This window comes from Hemibagrus wyckioides, linkage group LG16, assembly GCF_019097595.1.
Source record: "Hemibagrus wyckioides isolate EC202008001 linkage group LG16, SWU_Hwy_1.0, whole genome shotgun sequence".
NCBI lineage: Eukaryota > Metazoa > Chordata > Actinopteri > Siluriformes > Bagridae > Hemibagrus > Hemibagrus wyckioides.
In genome coordinates, this window is record NC_080725.1 from 22,742,937 (window position 1) to 22,757,500 (window position 14,564).

Genomic DNA, 14,564 nt, shown 5'->3' on the forward strand with positions numbered 1-14,564 from the left:
TGTGAATCGGTGGTTACTATAGAAATGATAACGTGTTAGCATTAACAAAAACCAATGAATCTGCAGCTGCTCTATCATCAGAGCTGCTCTTCTAGAAGTTGGGAATGAAATGGATTTTCGAGATCACCCAGTTATTTCTGATGGATTGTTGACCCACTGACATGTCCGATACTTCTGGGTTTGTTCCAGTTAATTACACATTCCTTAAAATGTGACTGAAAATCAAGCGTTTTTTTTGTTTATTTTTTATCTTTGTAGCTTGTGTCTGGAAGATTAACTCACTCAGGTCTGTGTTAATAATTGTCTCACTTATTGGTTAATAATTTAGAAACTATTTAGTCTGGAAACCATCCAGGTAACAACTACAAAAATCTAGTTATAGTCATACTTCACAGAAGATATGCTAACAATTTCTAAAAAATAATAATAGATAATTACCCACTGAATAAAATTTAGCATCAGTCCAGCTGCTTCTAGCCAGTCAGTTATTTTAAAAGGACAGAAATCACGTGACATCTGTTGGTCAGTCTAGTCGAGTCATGAATGTGCCTTGATGTGCTAACTAGCCTGGTTTCATAAATTTTCATGAGACAGACGCACACTGTCTGCCTCTTCCGGCCCATGCCATGTCCAGATGTAGGAGATGGACTCCTCACACATTTCCACATGCAGTGAAGAGCAACAAACATCTCACACAAAGCCAGTCCTGTTGGCCTCCTGCTCCTAAACGGTGACTTCACACTCACACTCCAGCCGGATCCAGTGTCCAGAGGCTCTCGTGCCAACCACAACAAGGAGTCTCATCTTTCACCTCTTTAGAGACATAAACCTGCCTCTCGTTTAACCAGCAGTGCGTTTCACCTAGCGGTTCCTCTTATTCAGAGATCTGGGAGTGTTGAGAAGGTGCTTGAAATCCTTTAGAGTTCTCCTACAGAGGTGAAAAGCAGCATATCAGGATCCACAAAAAAAACCTCCATTTGCATCTTGTGAAGATTTATTTTATGTTGACTTTTTGTTGTTGTTCTTTTTCATTAACCTGCTGGTGTATTTTTGCTCTGGTTAACAGTTACCTGTGTTACCCACAGTGCCGTTTGTCTACTTGATGATAGTGTAGTAGTTTGATTCAGGCTTTTTTTGGTCATCCGTGTGGTTCTGATCAACCTGGAGTTTCTTATTACTTGTTCCTGGCTTCTCTTGTCCATCATGGGGCTACATCTATTCAGTCTGGAGCATCTTATGCCTTTCTCTGTTCACTGTGGCTTCTCTTGTCCAGCCTGGGTCTTCTCTTGTCTGGTCTTGGGCTTCTCTTGTCCAGTCTGGGGGTTCTCTTGTCTAGTCTGGGGGTTTTCTTTGTCCAGCCTGGGTCTTCTCTTGTCCAGCCTTGGGCTTCTCTTGTCCAGCCTTCGGCTTCTCTTGTCTAGTCTGGGGGTTCTCTTGTCCAGCCTGGGGGTTCTCTTGTCCAGCCTGGGGGTTCTCTTGTCCAGCCTGGGGGTTCTCTTGTCCAGCCTTGGGCCTTTCTTGTCCAACCTGGGGGTTCTCCTCTCCAGCCTGGGGGTTCTCTTGTCCAGCCTGGGGCTTTTCTTGTCCAGACCGGGGCTTCTCTTGTCCAGCCTGGAGTTTCTCCTGTCCAGCCTGTGGCTTCTGTTGTCCAGCCTGTGGCTTCTGTTGTCCAGCCTGTGGCTTTTCTTGTCCAACCTGGGGCTTCTCTTGTCCAGCCGGGGGCTTCTTATATCTGTCATGGAGCCTCTTTTGTCTATCCAGGGGCCTTTTTTGCCAATCCTGGACTCAGAATAAAATGTTTATGTAGAGAATTAGGGAAATTTGGGAAAAAATCTGTATTTCTTAGCTACATTTCTCCAGTGGAAAACAAGTCACACAATTTCTAGATGGAATTTCTTTTCATGCTTCAGGACTGAAAAGCTGCCAGCTGTATTTCTGTGTTGATGGGGCAGTAATTGGTGCCGATCCGGAGGGTAAACCTGAGCTCTGGAGGGCGTGATCTCAAAACTGCCAACTCACCTTTTACCTTATTTTCTCTTTATAACATTCTTTTCACCAGCTTTTAGTTTTGCCTTCTCTCTCTTTAGCACCTTTGCTTTCTTTCAGCTCTCTCTCTCTCTCTCTCTCTCTCTCTCTCTCTCTGTGTCCTCTTTGTCATGGATGAACTGTATGTGGTCAGCTCTCCACCTTTCACTCAGCTCTATTTTTAGCCCCTTGTGTGCCAGGCTGAGGGAATGCATAAAGGCAGGGGAGCATGTCTTGAGGTCCAGCAGGGAAAAAGTGTGTGTGTGTGTGTGTGTGTGTGTGTGTGTGTGTAAGTAGAAGCAGAAGAACATTCTCTGTGTTGTAACAAAGGTGTAACCATTCGACCTGACCCGAGATAGACAAACAGATGAGGAAGCCCTAGCCGGAGACCCTAGCCTCATCTGAGTCCTGGCATTATTCGATATTACTGTTAGAATCTTTTCAGACTTTAATAATTCACTGGTGTGAATTATTTAAACCTCGGAGGCAGCAAAAAGTGCTGCAGATGCTTGGCATCTACAGTTCAGCAGCTAACACGGCTTCCTCTCTCCAGCAGATTTGCGTAGCAACCATCATATTCAGTGAATTTATTAGTCGGAGTGGCATCGTATTCTCTGAAGAGCCAGGTAGATGAATTGAGCGTACGACTAGACAGAAATCCACTGCTGATAAATGCTGAAGGCTGCCTACACTTTACTCACCATTAAAAGTGTGCTAATAAATAAATAATTCAGCTTAATTTGTAAACCCAGTCCAACGATTATCATATCTGAGGTCCAAGAGAGAGTGAGATGTCAGAGATATCAGAGATAAAGATCTAAACTAAACAAAATGTCAATGACGGGTCGCTTTTAAGGGGATTTGATCCCCAGAGAGGCAAAGTAAGAATGCTTAAAAGATTTTTATCTTGTTTTTTTTGTTGTTGTTGTGTGTGTTTTGGCACTGGTTTCACCCTTAAGGGGTTTTCTAGAAATTTTCTCTGTCTGCGAGAAGGAGCTCTATAATTGGAAAGGTTCCGGTCCAAACCACCTCCCTTTCCCTTTTCTGAAAGCAAAACTTTTGTTTGTGAATTGTGAGCTATGCAGAACCTTTAAACATTTTGCCCGGGGGACAGTCCGGAAAATCCTTAGTGACTCATTTTTAGTTATTCTAAAATCTTTATAAAATCATTGACATGCACGATGTCCATATAGGTCACAGGAACAAGCTCAGGTCTGCTGTAGTGTTCTTTCGGCGTTTAAGGGTTCTAGCTTTTCCAAACCTTTTGTGAAGGACGAGTCGGGTTCCACTAGATCGACAAACCAAAAAATATTTAGTGTTATTTTCAAAGCTATTTTTTACTCTAGCAAAGAGCGCTTGAGGGTGTTAGAAAAAACTCTGTTTAGCAGGAGGTTTCAGCTTTGAGCCTGAAATCCCAGGAACCCCATAAACCCACCTGTTTTAATGCTTTATATTCGGTTTAAACTGATGATGCCAAACATTACAGCCTCTGTATTGTTTACTCTGCTGGCCCCACTGTTTACGACCGCAGTGTTATGGTTTCCCGAGGCATCAGGCATCATGCTGCTATGTTAATGGTTCAGTACGGTAGAGAGTGTGTGTATGTCTGTATGCTGATGACACACAGCAGTACGGAAAATGTCCAGAAGATGATGTATGCATTACAGTTCTTACAGAGGTTATAGGTTTCTGTTGCTAACTTGCTGAAATGTCTTATTTTTATTAGGATCTGTTGGACAAATTGGGGTGTGTTAGTGTGTGTGTGTTCATGTCAAAGAATGCATTTAGTCAGAAATGAATCTACAAATTAAGGGGAAACCTTCTCTCGTGCTCATCTGTATATAGCAAAACATACCACTTCATGTATAAGTCTATCCCAGAGAAGGGGATGCCTTAATTCTTGTTTCTGCATCAGCTCACTGGCTGGAGTAGAAAGTAGGTGGAGCCTCATTGCTGCTGCAGCATGCACTAGAAGGGAGGGAGAGAGGGAGCACAAATACATCAGTGCTATAGAGAGAATGAGGGAGGGAGGGAGGGTAATGGAGAAAGAGAGAGAGAGAGAATAAGAGGAAGGGAGGGTGGAAGGGAAACGAGGCTGGCTGTGCTCTCTGCACCGCACCACTCTCTCCCTCATTACCATTCCAGACACTGCCTTCTCTGAGGAGAACCCTTCGCTCTGTTTGAAATGCCAATCACCGCTGGCCGTCCTTTCATCCTCTATCACACGCACTGAAAGCACCGGCGAGCGGGAGCCCCGCAGACGGCGAAAGGATTTCCCGCTCTTCTCCGTCCGAAACAAAGTTACTCCGAAAAAGAAAAATCCACACGGATAACGCTATTTAGGCTCGCAGGAGCTCGACTAGACTATTTTCCGCCTGTGATCTCACCAGCGGACTAATCAGTGCTAAGAGGACAGATGGGGATCCTTTAATCAGAGTGGGTAAGGACTTTTATTCCTTTTTCCTTTTTATTATCCACTTTGACTCTGGCATCGGTCTGTCCTGCTCCATCACAGCTGTGCTTCTCCTGGAAAAGGCAGGAACTGGACATAGGAAGTGAAGGTTGAGGGTGGGGGGGACATTAGCGCTGGTACGTCCTGTGTGGTCACGAATTGGATCGGCTATAGACTTTATGTATTAAAAGGATTCCCGTAGACTGCGGAAACGAGCGACTCCTGTTCCTGCTGAGATGGCAGACATCAGGCACGGGCACGTCTATCCTGTCTGCTGGGGCCAGCAGCAGTCTGGGCAATATCTGCTGAGTTAGTCCCCCCACCCCGAGGAAGCCTTCCTCCATCATTGTGTGCCCAAATACTCCTTTAACAAGATGAACACAACTGAGCTGAACCAGAGCGCTGTGACCTTCTGCCTTCTGGACATTGGTTACTCTCAGATCTTCAACACGTGCCTGCTGGAAGTCATTGTCATCCTTTTTCTCACCGTGCTGATCATCTCTGGTAACTTGGTCGTCATCTTTGTGTTTCACTGCGCACCTCTCCTCAGCCACCATACCACCAGCTCTTTTATCCAGACGATGGCCTACGCTGACCTGCTGGTGGGAGTAAGCTGCCTTATTCCGTCCCTGTCTTTGCTACACCATTTGAAAGGGCTGGACGAGGAGCTTACCTGCAAGGTGTTTGGTTACATGGTGTGCGTGCTGAAGAGTGTCTCCATGGCCTCGTTGGCTTGTGTTAGCGTGGACCGGTATGTGGCCATTACGCGGCCGCTGTCCTATGCGGCCTTGGTGACACCGTGCCGTCTGCGGGCCTGCATTGCTCTCATCTGGATCTACTCCTGTCTAATCTTCCTGCCCTCTTTCTTTGGCTGGGGCAAGCCTGGGTATCACGGTGATGTCGTCAAGTGGTGCTCGTCGTCCTGGGCCACCCAGCCGCTCTTCACTGCCTTCATTGTGGCGGCACTCTATGCGCCTGCAGCCCTCACCGTGTGCTTCACATACGCCCACATTTTTCGGATATGTCGTCAGCACACCCGACAGATCAGCGAACGCCGGGCACGGTTCGGCCCGCAGGAAACCGAGCCCGGAGAACCGCCTGGCCCGGACAAGCGCTATGCCACCGTGCTCTTCCGCATCACCAGCGTGTTCTACCTGCTGTGGCTACCTTACATCATCTACTTCCTGCTAGAGAGCGCTGGAATATACCGGCATCCTGCGGCCTCCTTTTTGACCACATGGCTTGCAATCAGCAACAGCTTCTGCAACTGCCTCATCTACAGCTTGTCAAACAGCGCCTTCCGTAAAGGCCTCAAGCGCCTCTGTTTGATCTGCATAAAACGCACAGACACCAAGAAACCCCCCGGGGTGCCTCCGGCTCCTCCTCGCCCGGCCTGTCACGTCTAACGCCCAGTACAGACCAGAGAATTTCACATATTGTGTGCTAGTCTCGGTCAGTGGAAACAGGCTTGTGTTGGCATCTGGGTGATGTTCCCAGGTCTTGTCCAGGAGTCTGGTTGTCTTCGTGACAAATCCTTGAGGCAGTGGAGTCACCTTTCACCCCGCCCATCAGTGTTGAAGGGGTAGTTAGGGCTGCTGTTTTGTGCAGCAAGCACAAATAACAGTTCTTTATGCAAGACATGACAAACCAGATGAAGAAAAAAAATGTCATGACACTGAAAGATTAAAAACCTGTGGGTATAAATCAATGAAAAAATGCCCAGGTTATGTAAACTAAATGCTTATGTACATCAAGTCTAGACCTCTTAATGTCTTAATACGATGTTTTTCATTTAACATTTGATCCACTTTAACCAGAGTGTGCTGATGTTTTTAAGTTTGTTTTCAGGACATTTCAATGTGTTATCAGAGAAATCTGTGACTAATCATGTGCCACATTTCCTTGTTCTTCCTGTTAGATGCTTCTTTGGCAGCACAGGTTTTGCCGATTGTATAACTTCGCCTCTGGTCACAGGACGAATGTATGAGTGGATCAACAAACAAATGGACTATTCTGCTTGAGTCCAGATTGCACAAAGATGCACTTTCTCACTGGAACACATGGGACCTCACTGCACCGTTCCCTCTCTAGATTAGTGTTGTTTAAAAATGTTAATCACCACCCGAGGGGGGAAAAACCTCCCTTCTGTTGACTTTTCGCATCTCTGGATTTGTCATTTGATGTGATGTTTCTTCATACCGTGCAGCATAAGTGTAGCACAGCTGTCTTGGCATGTTTGGTTTACTTTCCAAAATGGAGGTCTTCAGCTATAGTACCCTAAAATATTTATCAGAAAACAAAAAAATACCATACGGACCACACTTGGCACGAGCCGGAGAGCTGCGTCTCTCAGCTATACAGCAAAAACTATAGCCGACGTAACAACACAACACCAGGTTATTATTGTCGCAAAAACACACCTGGTTGAAGGACACACAAATACAAGCAAGCAAAAAAACAAAACAAATAAGGCTGTGAGTCTTGTTGGAGGGGAAAAACAACCCTCAAACAAACAAAAGGCTACATGACTGTTTTAGCAAGGTCCAAATATTTCCTTTGTATATTAATAACCTGGACCTTTCTTTCTGTACATAATTCCTAATTTATATACGTGAAGGTGCCAAGAAAATGGAGGACACTGGAACCTGCCTCCTCCTCCTCCCCCTCCCCCTCCTTGTCTCTTGTCAGTATAATCCCTGCTGTGAGCTTGAAGTCGGTTTGTTGTCACACTGGTCACTTCACTTCGCGGTACTGTTTTCCTTTAGATAGCTTTGTCTTCTAGTTGACCAAAGTGAAATATTTAACGGACCTTTCTTTTATTTTCATTTTTAAAACAACAAAACAAACCTAATGAATGAAAATGTCATGTTTTGAGAACACGTATACAATAGTGTCTCCTGTACTGTGTGTGTGTGTGTGTGTGTGTGCGCGCGTGCTTGGATCTAAAGAATCTATTTATTATATCAGTATCATTATAAAAAAACTTGTGCGTCTTGATGTCCGAGTGTTTTATATCCAGTAGAACTGTGACGAAGATCGTTTTCTCTAAGACGTACCAGGCAGTTTTAACCAGCAAAGAAGAAGAAAAAATTTTTTTGTTAAGACACTTTACTGCATGTTGGATATAGATTATAGATTTACTTTTCTAACTCCATGATACACAATCTGCTTTAACCGTGAAGTCGTCTTTGTACTTAGAGATGTACGCGATGTCAAGGATGAGAGTGTTTTAAAATAAACGTGGTTTTAGACTGTTTCTTAACTGCCATGTTAGGGCAGGGCGCTGTGCAATACGTCCGTTCGGGAGGTTCTGAAATAAAATGGCAGAACTACATATCACATACAGAGAGTGGGTGGGGAAAAAAAGGGCTTTTATTTCTTCCACGTGTTCCAGCTGTGTGTTGAAACTTCAGATCGCAATCTGGTGGCCTCTGGCCATGTGCTTGGACACATTTGGACTGTAGCTGTAGTGTTCGAGTGAGAGTGAAGCGAGTCGAGCCGTAAGTCTTAACTCCGGAGCCATCTTTCGTTATTAAGTGCACATGACTTTGTTTTGCGTGTGTTTGTTGGTAACGCAAGCAAAGAAACAAAAGGCGTAAAAGAGCTCCTTTCGCATTTTACTCATTTTTATTGTTTCTGACCGTCAAGGAAAAAAAATGCTCGCTGAAGTGCAGATGGTCAAGATTAATGTTTCCTCTCTGATTTTAGAGAAACATAGATTTATTTATTTTATTTTTTTTATTTTTTTTAAAGAATCCACACTCGGAATACACTTTTTTTTTTTTTTAAATGTATTTATTTTTTTTATTTTATTTTATTTTTTTAAGGACCGGTTTAAGAGCAAAGTTCAGGTGACTTTGTGATTATTTATTTATTTCATTTTTTTTAATTTTTTATTTTTTTTTCTTTTTAAATCAGGATGTTTCCTGGAAAATGATCAGTTATTGAAGTAGAGGAGGGCCATAATGACAAAAAAAAATTGATACTTGAAGATTTTACATTAATTTATCAAGATCAATAAATTCAGTGGTACCTTTATTTAAAACCTAAACAAAATATAAAAATATAAATAAATAAATAAATAAATAAATAATAATAAAAAAGTTAACAATTATATATAAAAAATTACAAATGTAATAATAATTATAATATAATAATTATAATATATAAATATTTATATATTATTATTTTTTATTAATTATTGTTATTTGTTATTTATATATTATAATTTATAAATAATATAATTTTTATATTTATTTATATATATATATATATATATGTGTGTGTGTGTGTGTGTGTATGTATGTATGTATGTGTGTATATATATATATATATATATATATATATATATATATATATATATATATATATATATATAGTTGAATGTTAACTTTTTAAAATTTCATAGGATCAGGAATAAATTGTAACTGCCTCCAATCTGAATTTTTTAAAACATTTTTAAGTTATTAATATTTGGATGCCGGTGATATATGATAAAATCTGATCACATTATTGATGTTATCATCTTTAAATTAAAGAAAACCTCAAATAATTCAAAATGTTTTAACTGCAGGAATGAGTTCAGAGTAAAAACATCTCAAATAAACCGAATTATTACTGTCTATTATTATAATACTATTTTTATTGAGATGTTTATTAGTCCTGTGTGTAGATAGTTTACTCATTTCAACCTTCAACTTTATTCTGATTGTCAGCAGATATTTTTCTTCCCTGTAAAAAAATTTAAAAAATAGGTGTTCTGAGAGCGGTTTTTGAAAAATCTTATGCTAAACCTTTGCCTAAAAATGTTCTGGAGTCTGATTTATAATTGATTAAAAAATAAAAAAATAAAAATAATTATGAATAAATGAATAAATAAATAAATAAATAAAATAAAAAATTGTTTGATTGCATCGGTTATTAGAGAAATTACATTGTTAAATTATAGTCAAATATCACATTCATCTGCTTCCAGGAACAAAAAAACTAGTGCTTTCTCACCAATTGCAGCTAATTTTCTCAGTTCTGGATCACATCATAAAAACGTTTCACAGCCTAAGTGCTAAATTGGATGGATGAAAAATTAAATATAAGTTTCTTGGGTTGCTAAGTGAATGTTTCGATTTTCCAGTTAGCGAAAGCGTACAGGAATCCGGAATCCTCACCCGGAATGTTCTGCTGATTAGGAATGTTTGCACGACACTAACCAATTTTTGGAAATTTTTTTCAGTTACGCAAACGTGACGCTGATGTTCGTCTTTCGGTTCATATTTTTGAGGTTGATGCTGATTGGATAATGCACCTTATGTCTGGATGATGATTGGCTGACAGATTCTAAGAAAAGTGTTGTTGTTTTTTTTACACCAAAAATGCAACATTCCAGAAAATTCCTGAAGTGTCATGTCGGTAACATGCTTTTAACCTTCGTGCCAGGTCATTATTGAACCTTTTGCGATATCCTTACTCACCTCTCTACATTTTTCATTCCTGGTTGGAATTTTGTTCCGAATGGACGAGGCGATGGTTTTTAGAGTGTCCCATGTCAGGACCTGGGGGAATTTAGGCGAAAGGTTTCAGCGGTGATGTCATTTTGTTTTTTGTTTTTTTTTTGTTAAAGGTTTGTATGCCAGCGTTCTTGAGCTTCTTTTTTGTTTTTTGTTCTTTCTCCGATGCCAAAGTTTTTTTTTGTTTTTTTTTCCTTTCCTGTGGGAAAACCGTTCTGTTCTCGCAATCAAAGTCAAGGGCTAGTGGTCTCCAGGGAGGTTCTCGTTCTCCCATGCTGCCGTGCCGTATTAGGACGTGGGACCTCGCTACGGCTCGGGATACAACATTGTGTGTGTGTTTCCTCTGCAGTAAAATCACACACACACACACTTTCTTTAGTTTTAGAGCTATTTCCTAGGGCTGATTCAATTTACTTGCTTGTGTATATCGGTCTTTTTTTATTACTGTTATAATTTTTTTTTATATATATATATATATATATATATATATATATATATATATATATATATATATATATATATATATATATATATACATTTTTTAATGTTTTTTGCCCCCTGGAAAGTGTATTCCGAGTGTAGGTTTCCCTCGAACCCCCCTCTAAAAAGGTGTAAAAGACATGCGGTGTGTAGTCAGTGTGTTTGCTGCTCTACTGTACCTTTATATTTATTTTTCATTTGATTTTGTAATGATGTATGTATGTTTTAGCCTAAATAATTGTCTATGATATTTATACTCTGGTATATCTGCACTGAGGAAATAAATGTGACCCTGACATCCCTCTCTGTGTGTGTGTGTGTGTGTGTGTGTGTGTGAGAGCCGTGACGCAGCGTCGTTATTTAACTCGTCCTGTGATCTGCAATGTCATCGAGTGCATAATGGTGGTAAAGTGCTGAGTGTAAAGAGGAGCTGGACTCGCCGGCGTGCCGGAATATTCTCACCCCATTAACTGTGTGACATCTCCTCCAGCTCTCCTCCATCACTGATAGATTACACACAGGAGGAGGAAGACTCTCCTTCTCTCTCTCTCTCTCTCTCTCTCTCATTTACTGTCTCTCTTATTTCTCTCCTCACTCTCCTTTATATCCCCTACCTCTCTCTCCTCTTTCTTCTCTCTCTCTCTCTCTCTCTCTCTCTCTCTCTTTTGCTCTCTCCCCCCCATCCATTTTATATCCCCTTCCCTTCCCTTTTTCCTCTCCCTCTTCTCTTCTGTCTTATCCTCCCCCCCCAATCAGACAAATTCCAGGTTTTTATAATCAGCTCAGCCGAAGAAAAACAGAAGGCCATTTTAGTCCATTGTTGTCGTTCAGGAAGAACAATTGGGACGAAAAAAGTGCAGCGTTTCCCATGGACGCCTCCCTCCATCCTCCATCCATCAGATACACCCACTTTAAACACACCAAACACACCCAATCAGCCAGTTCTACACAGTTCTGGTCAGTTCTACACAGTTCTAGGTGGGGGTGGTGGTAGCTCAGGTGGTTAAGTCTCTGGGTCGTTGATCGGCAGATCAGGATTTAGGCCCCAGCACCGCCAATCTGCCACCCCAACCCATTCTGCTCCAGGGGCACTGCATCATGGCTGACCCTGCGCTCTGACCCCAACCCCCAAGGATGGGCTATATGGAGAAAGAATTTCACTGTGCAGTAATGTACATGTGACAAATAAACACAACTTAACTTCTACACAGTTCTACACAGTTCTTCTCAAACTGTACTACTCAACTCTACAATACACTATACATTTGGTTGTTTATTTATTTACTTCTTTGTTTCTCCATCTATTTGTTTATTTATTGGTTGGTTTGTTTGTTTTCTTATTTGTTTTTCCATCTGTTTCACCATTTTTTTTCTTTCTTCATTTGTTTGTTCATCTGTCTTTCCATCCATCCATCCATTCATCCATGTGTTTAACCGTTGATTATTCATTCGATCATTCATCCTTCAGTCTATCATCCATCTGTTATTTCATCCCTTCATTTCGGTCTGACCTGTTTGTTTATCTATTTATATATCCATTGTTTTACTTATTCATTCATCTCTCAATTTAATTTTGTTCCGTTTGTCTATTCATCTATTTATTTATTTTATTTACTGCATTCTGTTTGTTTGTCCATCTGTTTGTTTGTTTGTTGGTGTTGTCGAGGCTCTGTGTGATCCAGATTCATTTGGTGCGTTGATCATAACACCACATTTTCAATACTTCACAAAATAATGTGACATCACCACACACACACACACACACACAGACAGGTGTTTATATCTTCCTTTTCACATTACATTCAACAGTTTTAGTCCTGATTATTTATACATCAGCTCAACACACTGGATCTGAAGTTTGCTCTGTATTTATTCATTCATTCATTCATTCATTCATTCATTCTTTATTTATTTATTTATTTATTATTTAGTCATGGCATGTTAGGGTGGTGAGGGAGGAGGAGGAGGAGAAGTGTTCCTGGGAACCCTTGAGAGAAGCTAATAATAGAGGAAGAAGTATCCTGCTGTTCAGCTCCCTCCATTAATTCTTTGTTTGTTCATTTCTTCCTGGCATTCTGTTCGGACCTGCCTTCACTTTCGGGCCTTCCGCCTTTGGAAGTTCGCAATTTTTTTGGGGTGGGGGGGGGATTCTTACCACAGCAGCTCTGTGAATGCTAGGTCTGCTTCTCCAAAAATAGATCATTGAGTGTTTTTTAAAGGCCAGGCTTTTGCTAATGAGGTCGGAACAGTGTTGTGGCGGTGGTTTTATTTTTAACTGATACAGAGGATTAAATAAACAATAATCAATCGATCAAATCCTTGTGTAGCTGCACCATGACGAGGTTCTCTGGAGCCATCATCGTGATATGAGCATCAAAATAGTTTCATCCTATTATTATTATTACTATTAAAAAATGCACAGGTTTTTCTTTCCCACGACAGATCAACGTTCAGATCAGAGTAAACAGCTTTTTGATGGTATAAATACAGTCAGAATAAATTAATAAGTGCATAAATATTAAAGAATGCATTTGTGTAAGTTTAGAAAAGAAAATCGCTAGAGTGCTTCAGTATCGACTGATTTGTGGTATGATTTCTCTTTCTTTCTTTCTTTCTTTTTTTCTTTCTTTCTTTCTTTCTTTCTTTCTTTCTTTCTGTCTGTCTGTCTGTCTGTCTGTCTGTCTGTCTGTCTGATCCAGTCATGGTTTAGCTCACTGGAGATTTTACTTCTTATTATTATTATTATTATAATTATTATTATCAGACCTTCAGGGTTCATTAGTTTTAGTCATTTACTTATTTATTCATTCAAAAGTCAAATCCAGTTGAAGATTTTGGGACCTCTCGCCTGTTGAGAGCGTCCTGGCCTCTTTCCTGTCAGCCCTGCATTTCCTGAGCACATTAACAGGATTATGCAGTGGTAAAAGATAGCAGCGTTTCTCATAACGTGAGATTAATGCTCTTCTGGTCAGGAGCTGGTGCTCTCAGTTTCCTGAAGTCTTTATGACCGTCGTAAGTGATCGAGAGAGAGGAAGAGGGCGGTGTAAATAATTCTCTCTCGACCGTAGCGTATCCTCAGCTTTTTTAGTGTTAATGTGTGTTACGGAGGCACGCGAAGCGAGCGTGTAAAGTGCTGCCGCGGAGTCAGCCGAGCGCCGCGGGCTGCAGATGCATTATTTAGGATCTCTTCTCTTCCACATAAACACATCATCAATAATGGAGAGCGCCGATAATTAATCTCTGGGAAAAAAAAAGGGGGCTACGTTTGGTAAGACCGGAATCTGACGCTAGCACTCGGCGCCGTCTGAGTGAGGGGAACGAGTTCGTCTGAAACGTGTCACAAATACAACACACACCGGGGTGAAGGGTGTTACAATAATCAGGAAGGATGAGAAAACAGGGATATGGCAACCTGACAATTTTGGAAACGTGTCAGGAATATTGATATGGGAGAGAGAACGTGTGTGTGTGTTGGAAGCAATGACAGACGGAGTGTGTCCTTGCTTTTAAGATACAGAACTTGTGTTTGAAGGAGATGAATAAAACATTGACAGAGAGACAGCAGACCAAGACGGAGATTCCCCATTTCCAGTGGTGTGTGTGTGTGTGTGTGTGTGTGTGTGTGTGTGTGTGTGTGTGTGTGTGTGTGGAGTTCCATCTTTCTGTATTTATATTTATGAGGTGTTCCTTGCTGTAGGCCAGTTTAAAGCACTGTGATGGAGTCAGAGCCGGGTTACGGTGCGGAAAATGTCACGGTTTTTACGATATCATGACAGGCTCTCGAAAAATCAGCAAATAAACAAAAACATGTATTTAAAAAAAAAAGTAAACAAAAAGATCATATTTATATCCTTTACAGACACAACATATACACACATAACATTATGACCACCTGCCTAATATTGTGTTGGTTCCCCTTTTTGCTGCCAAAACAGCCCTGACCCGTCCTGCACTTTGTATTCTGGATCGGATCACACGGGCCAGCCTTCTCTCCCCACGTGCATCAATGAGCCTCGGCCGTCCATGACCCTGTCACCGGTTCACCACTGTTCCTTTCTTGGACCACTTTTGATAGATACTGACTGACCACTGCAGACCGGGGG

General features: G+C 41.1%; 2 protein-coding genes across 6 annotated transcripts in view; both read left to right on the forward strand.

The window, feature by feature from the left end:
• The window catches only part of LOC131366746 (rab GTPase-activating protein 1), a 75,627-nt gene that overhangs the window by 36,808 nt on the left and 24,255 nt on the right, over positions 1-14,564 (forward strand). Inside the window, exon 1 of one of the 5 annotated variants that reach the window (XM_058411458.1) lies at positions 4,161-4,465. The exons of the other annotated variants lie outside the window; for them this stretch is intronic. The gene's annotated coding sequence lies outside the window, so the exon portion shown is untranslated. Of the gene's footprint in view, positions 1-4,160; positions 4,466-14,564 lie in introns of those variants that run through there. 5 annotated transcript variants of the gene reach the window in all.
• LOC131366749 (probable G-protein coupled receptor 21) lies at positions 4,472-8,517 on the forward strand. The gene is made up of 2 exons (XM_058411469.1): positions 4,472-6,170; positions 6,396-8,517. The coding sequence occupies exon 1, from the start codon at positions 4,852-4,854 to the stop codon at positions 5,881-5,883; it is 1,032 nt and encodes a 343-aa protein (XP_058267452.1). The 5' UTR covers positions 4,472-4,851; the 3' UTR covers positions 5,884-6,170; positions 6,396-8,517.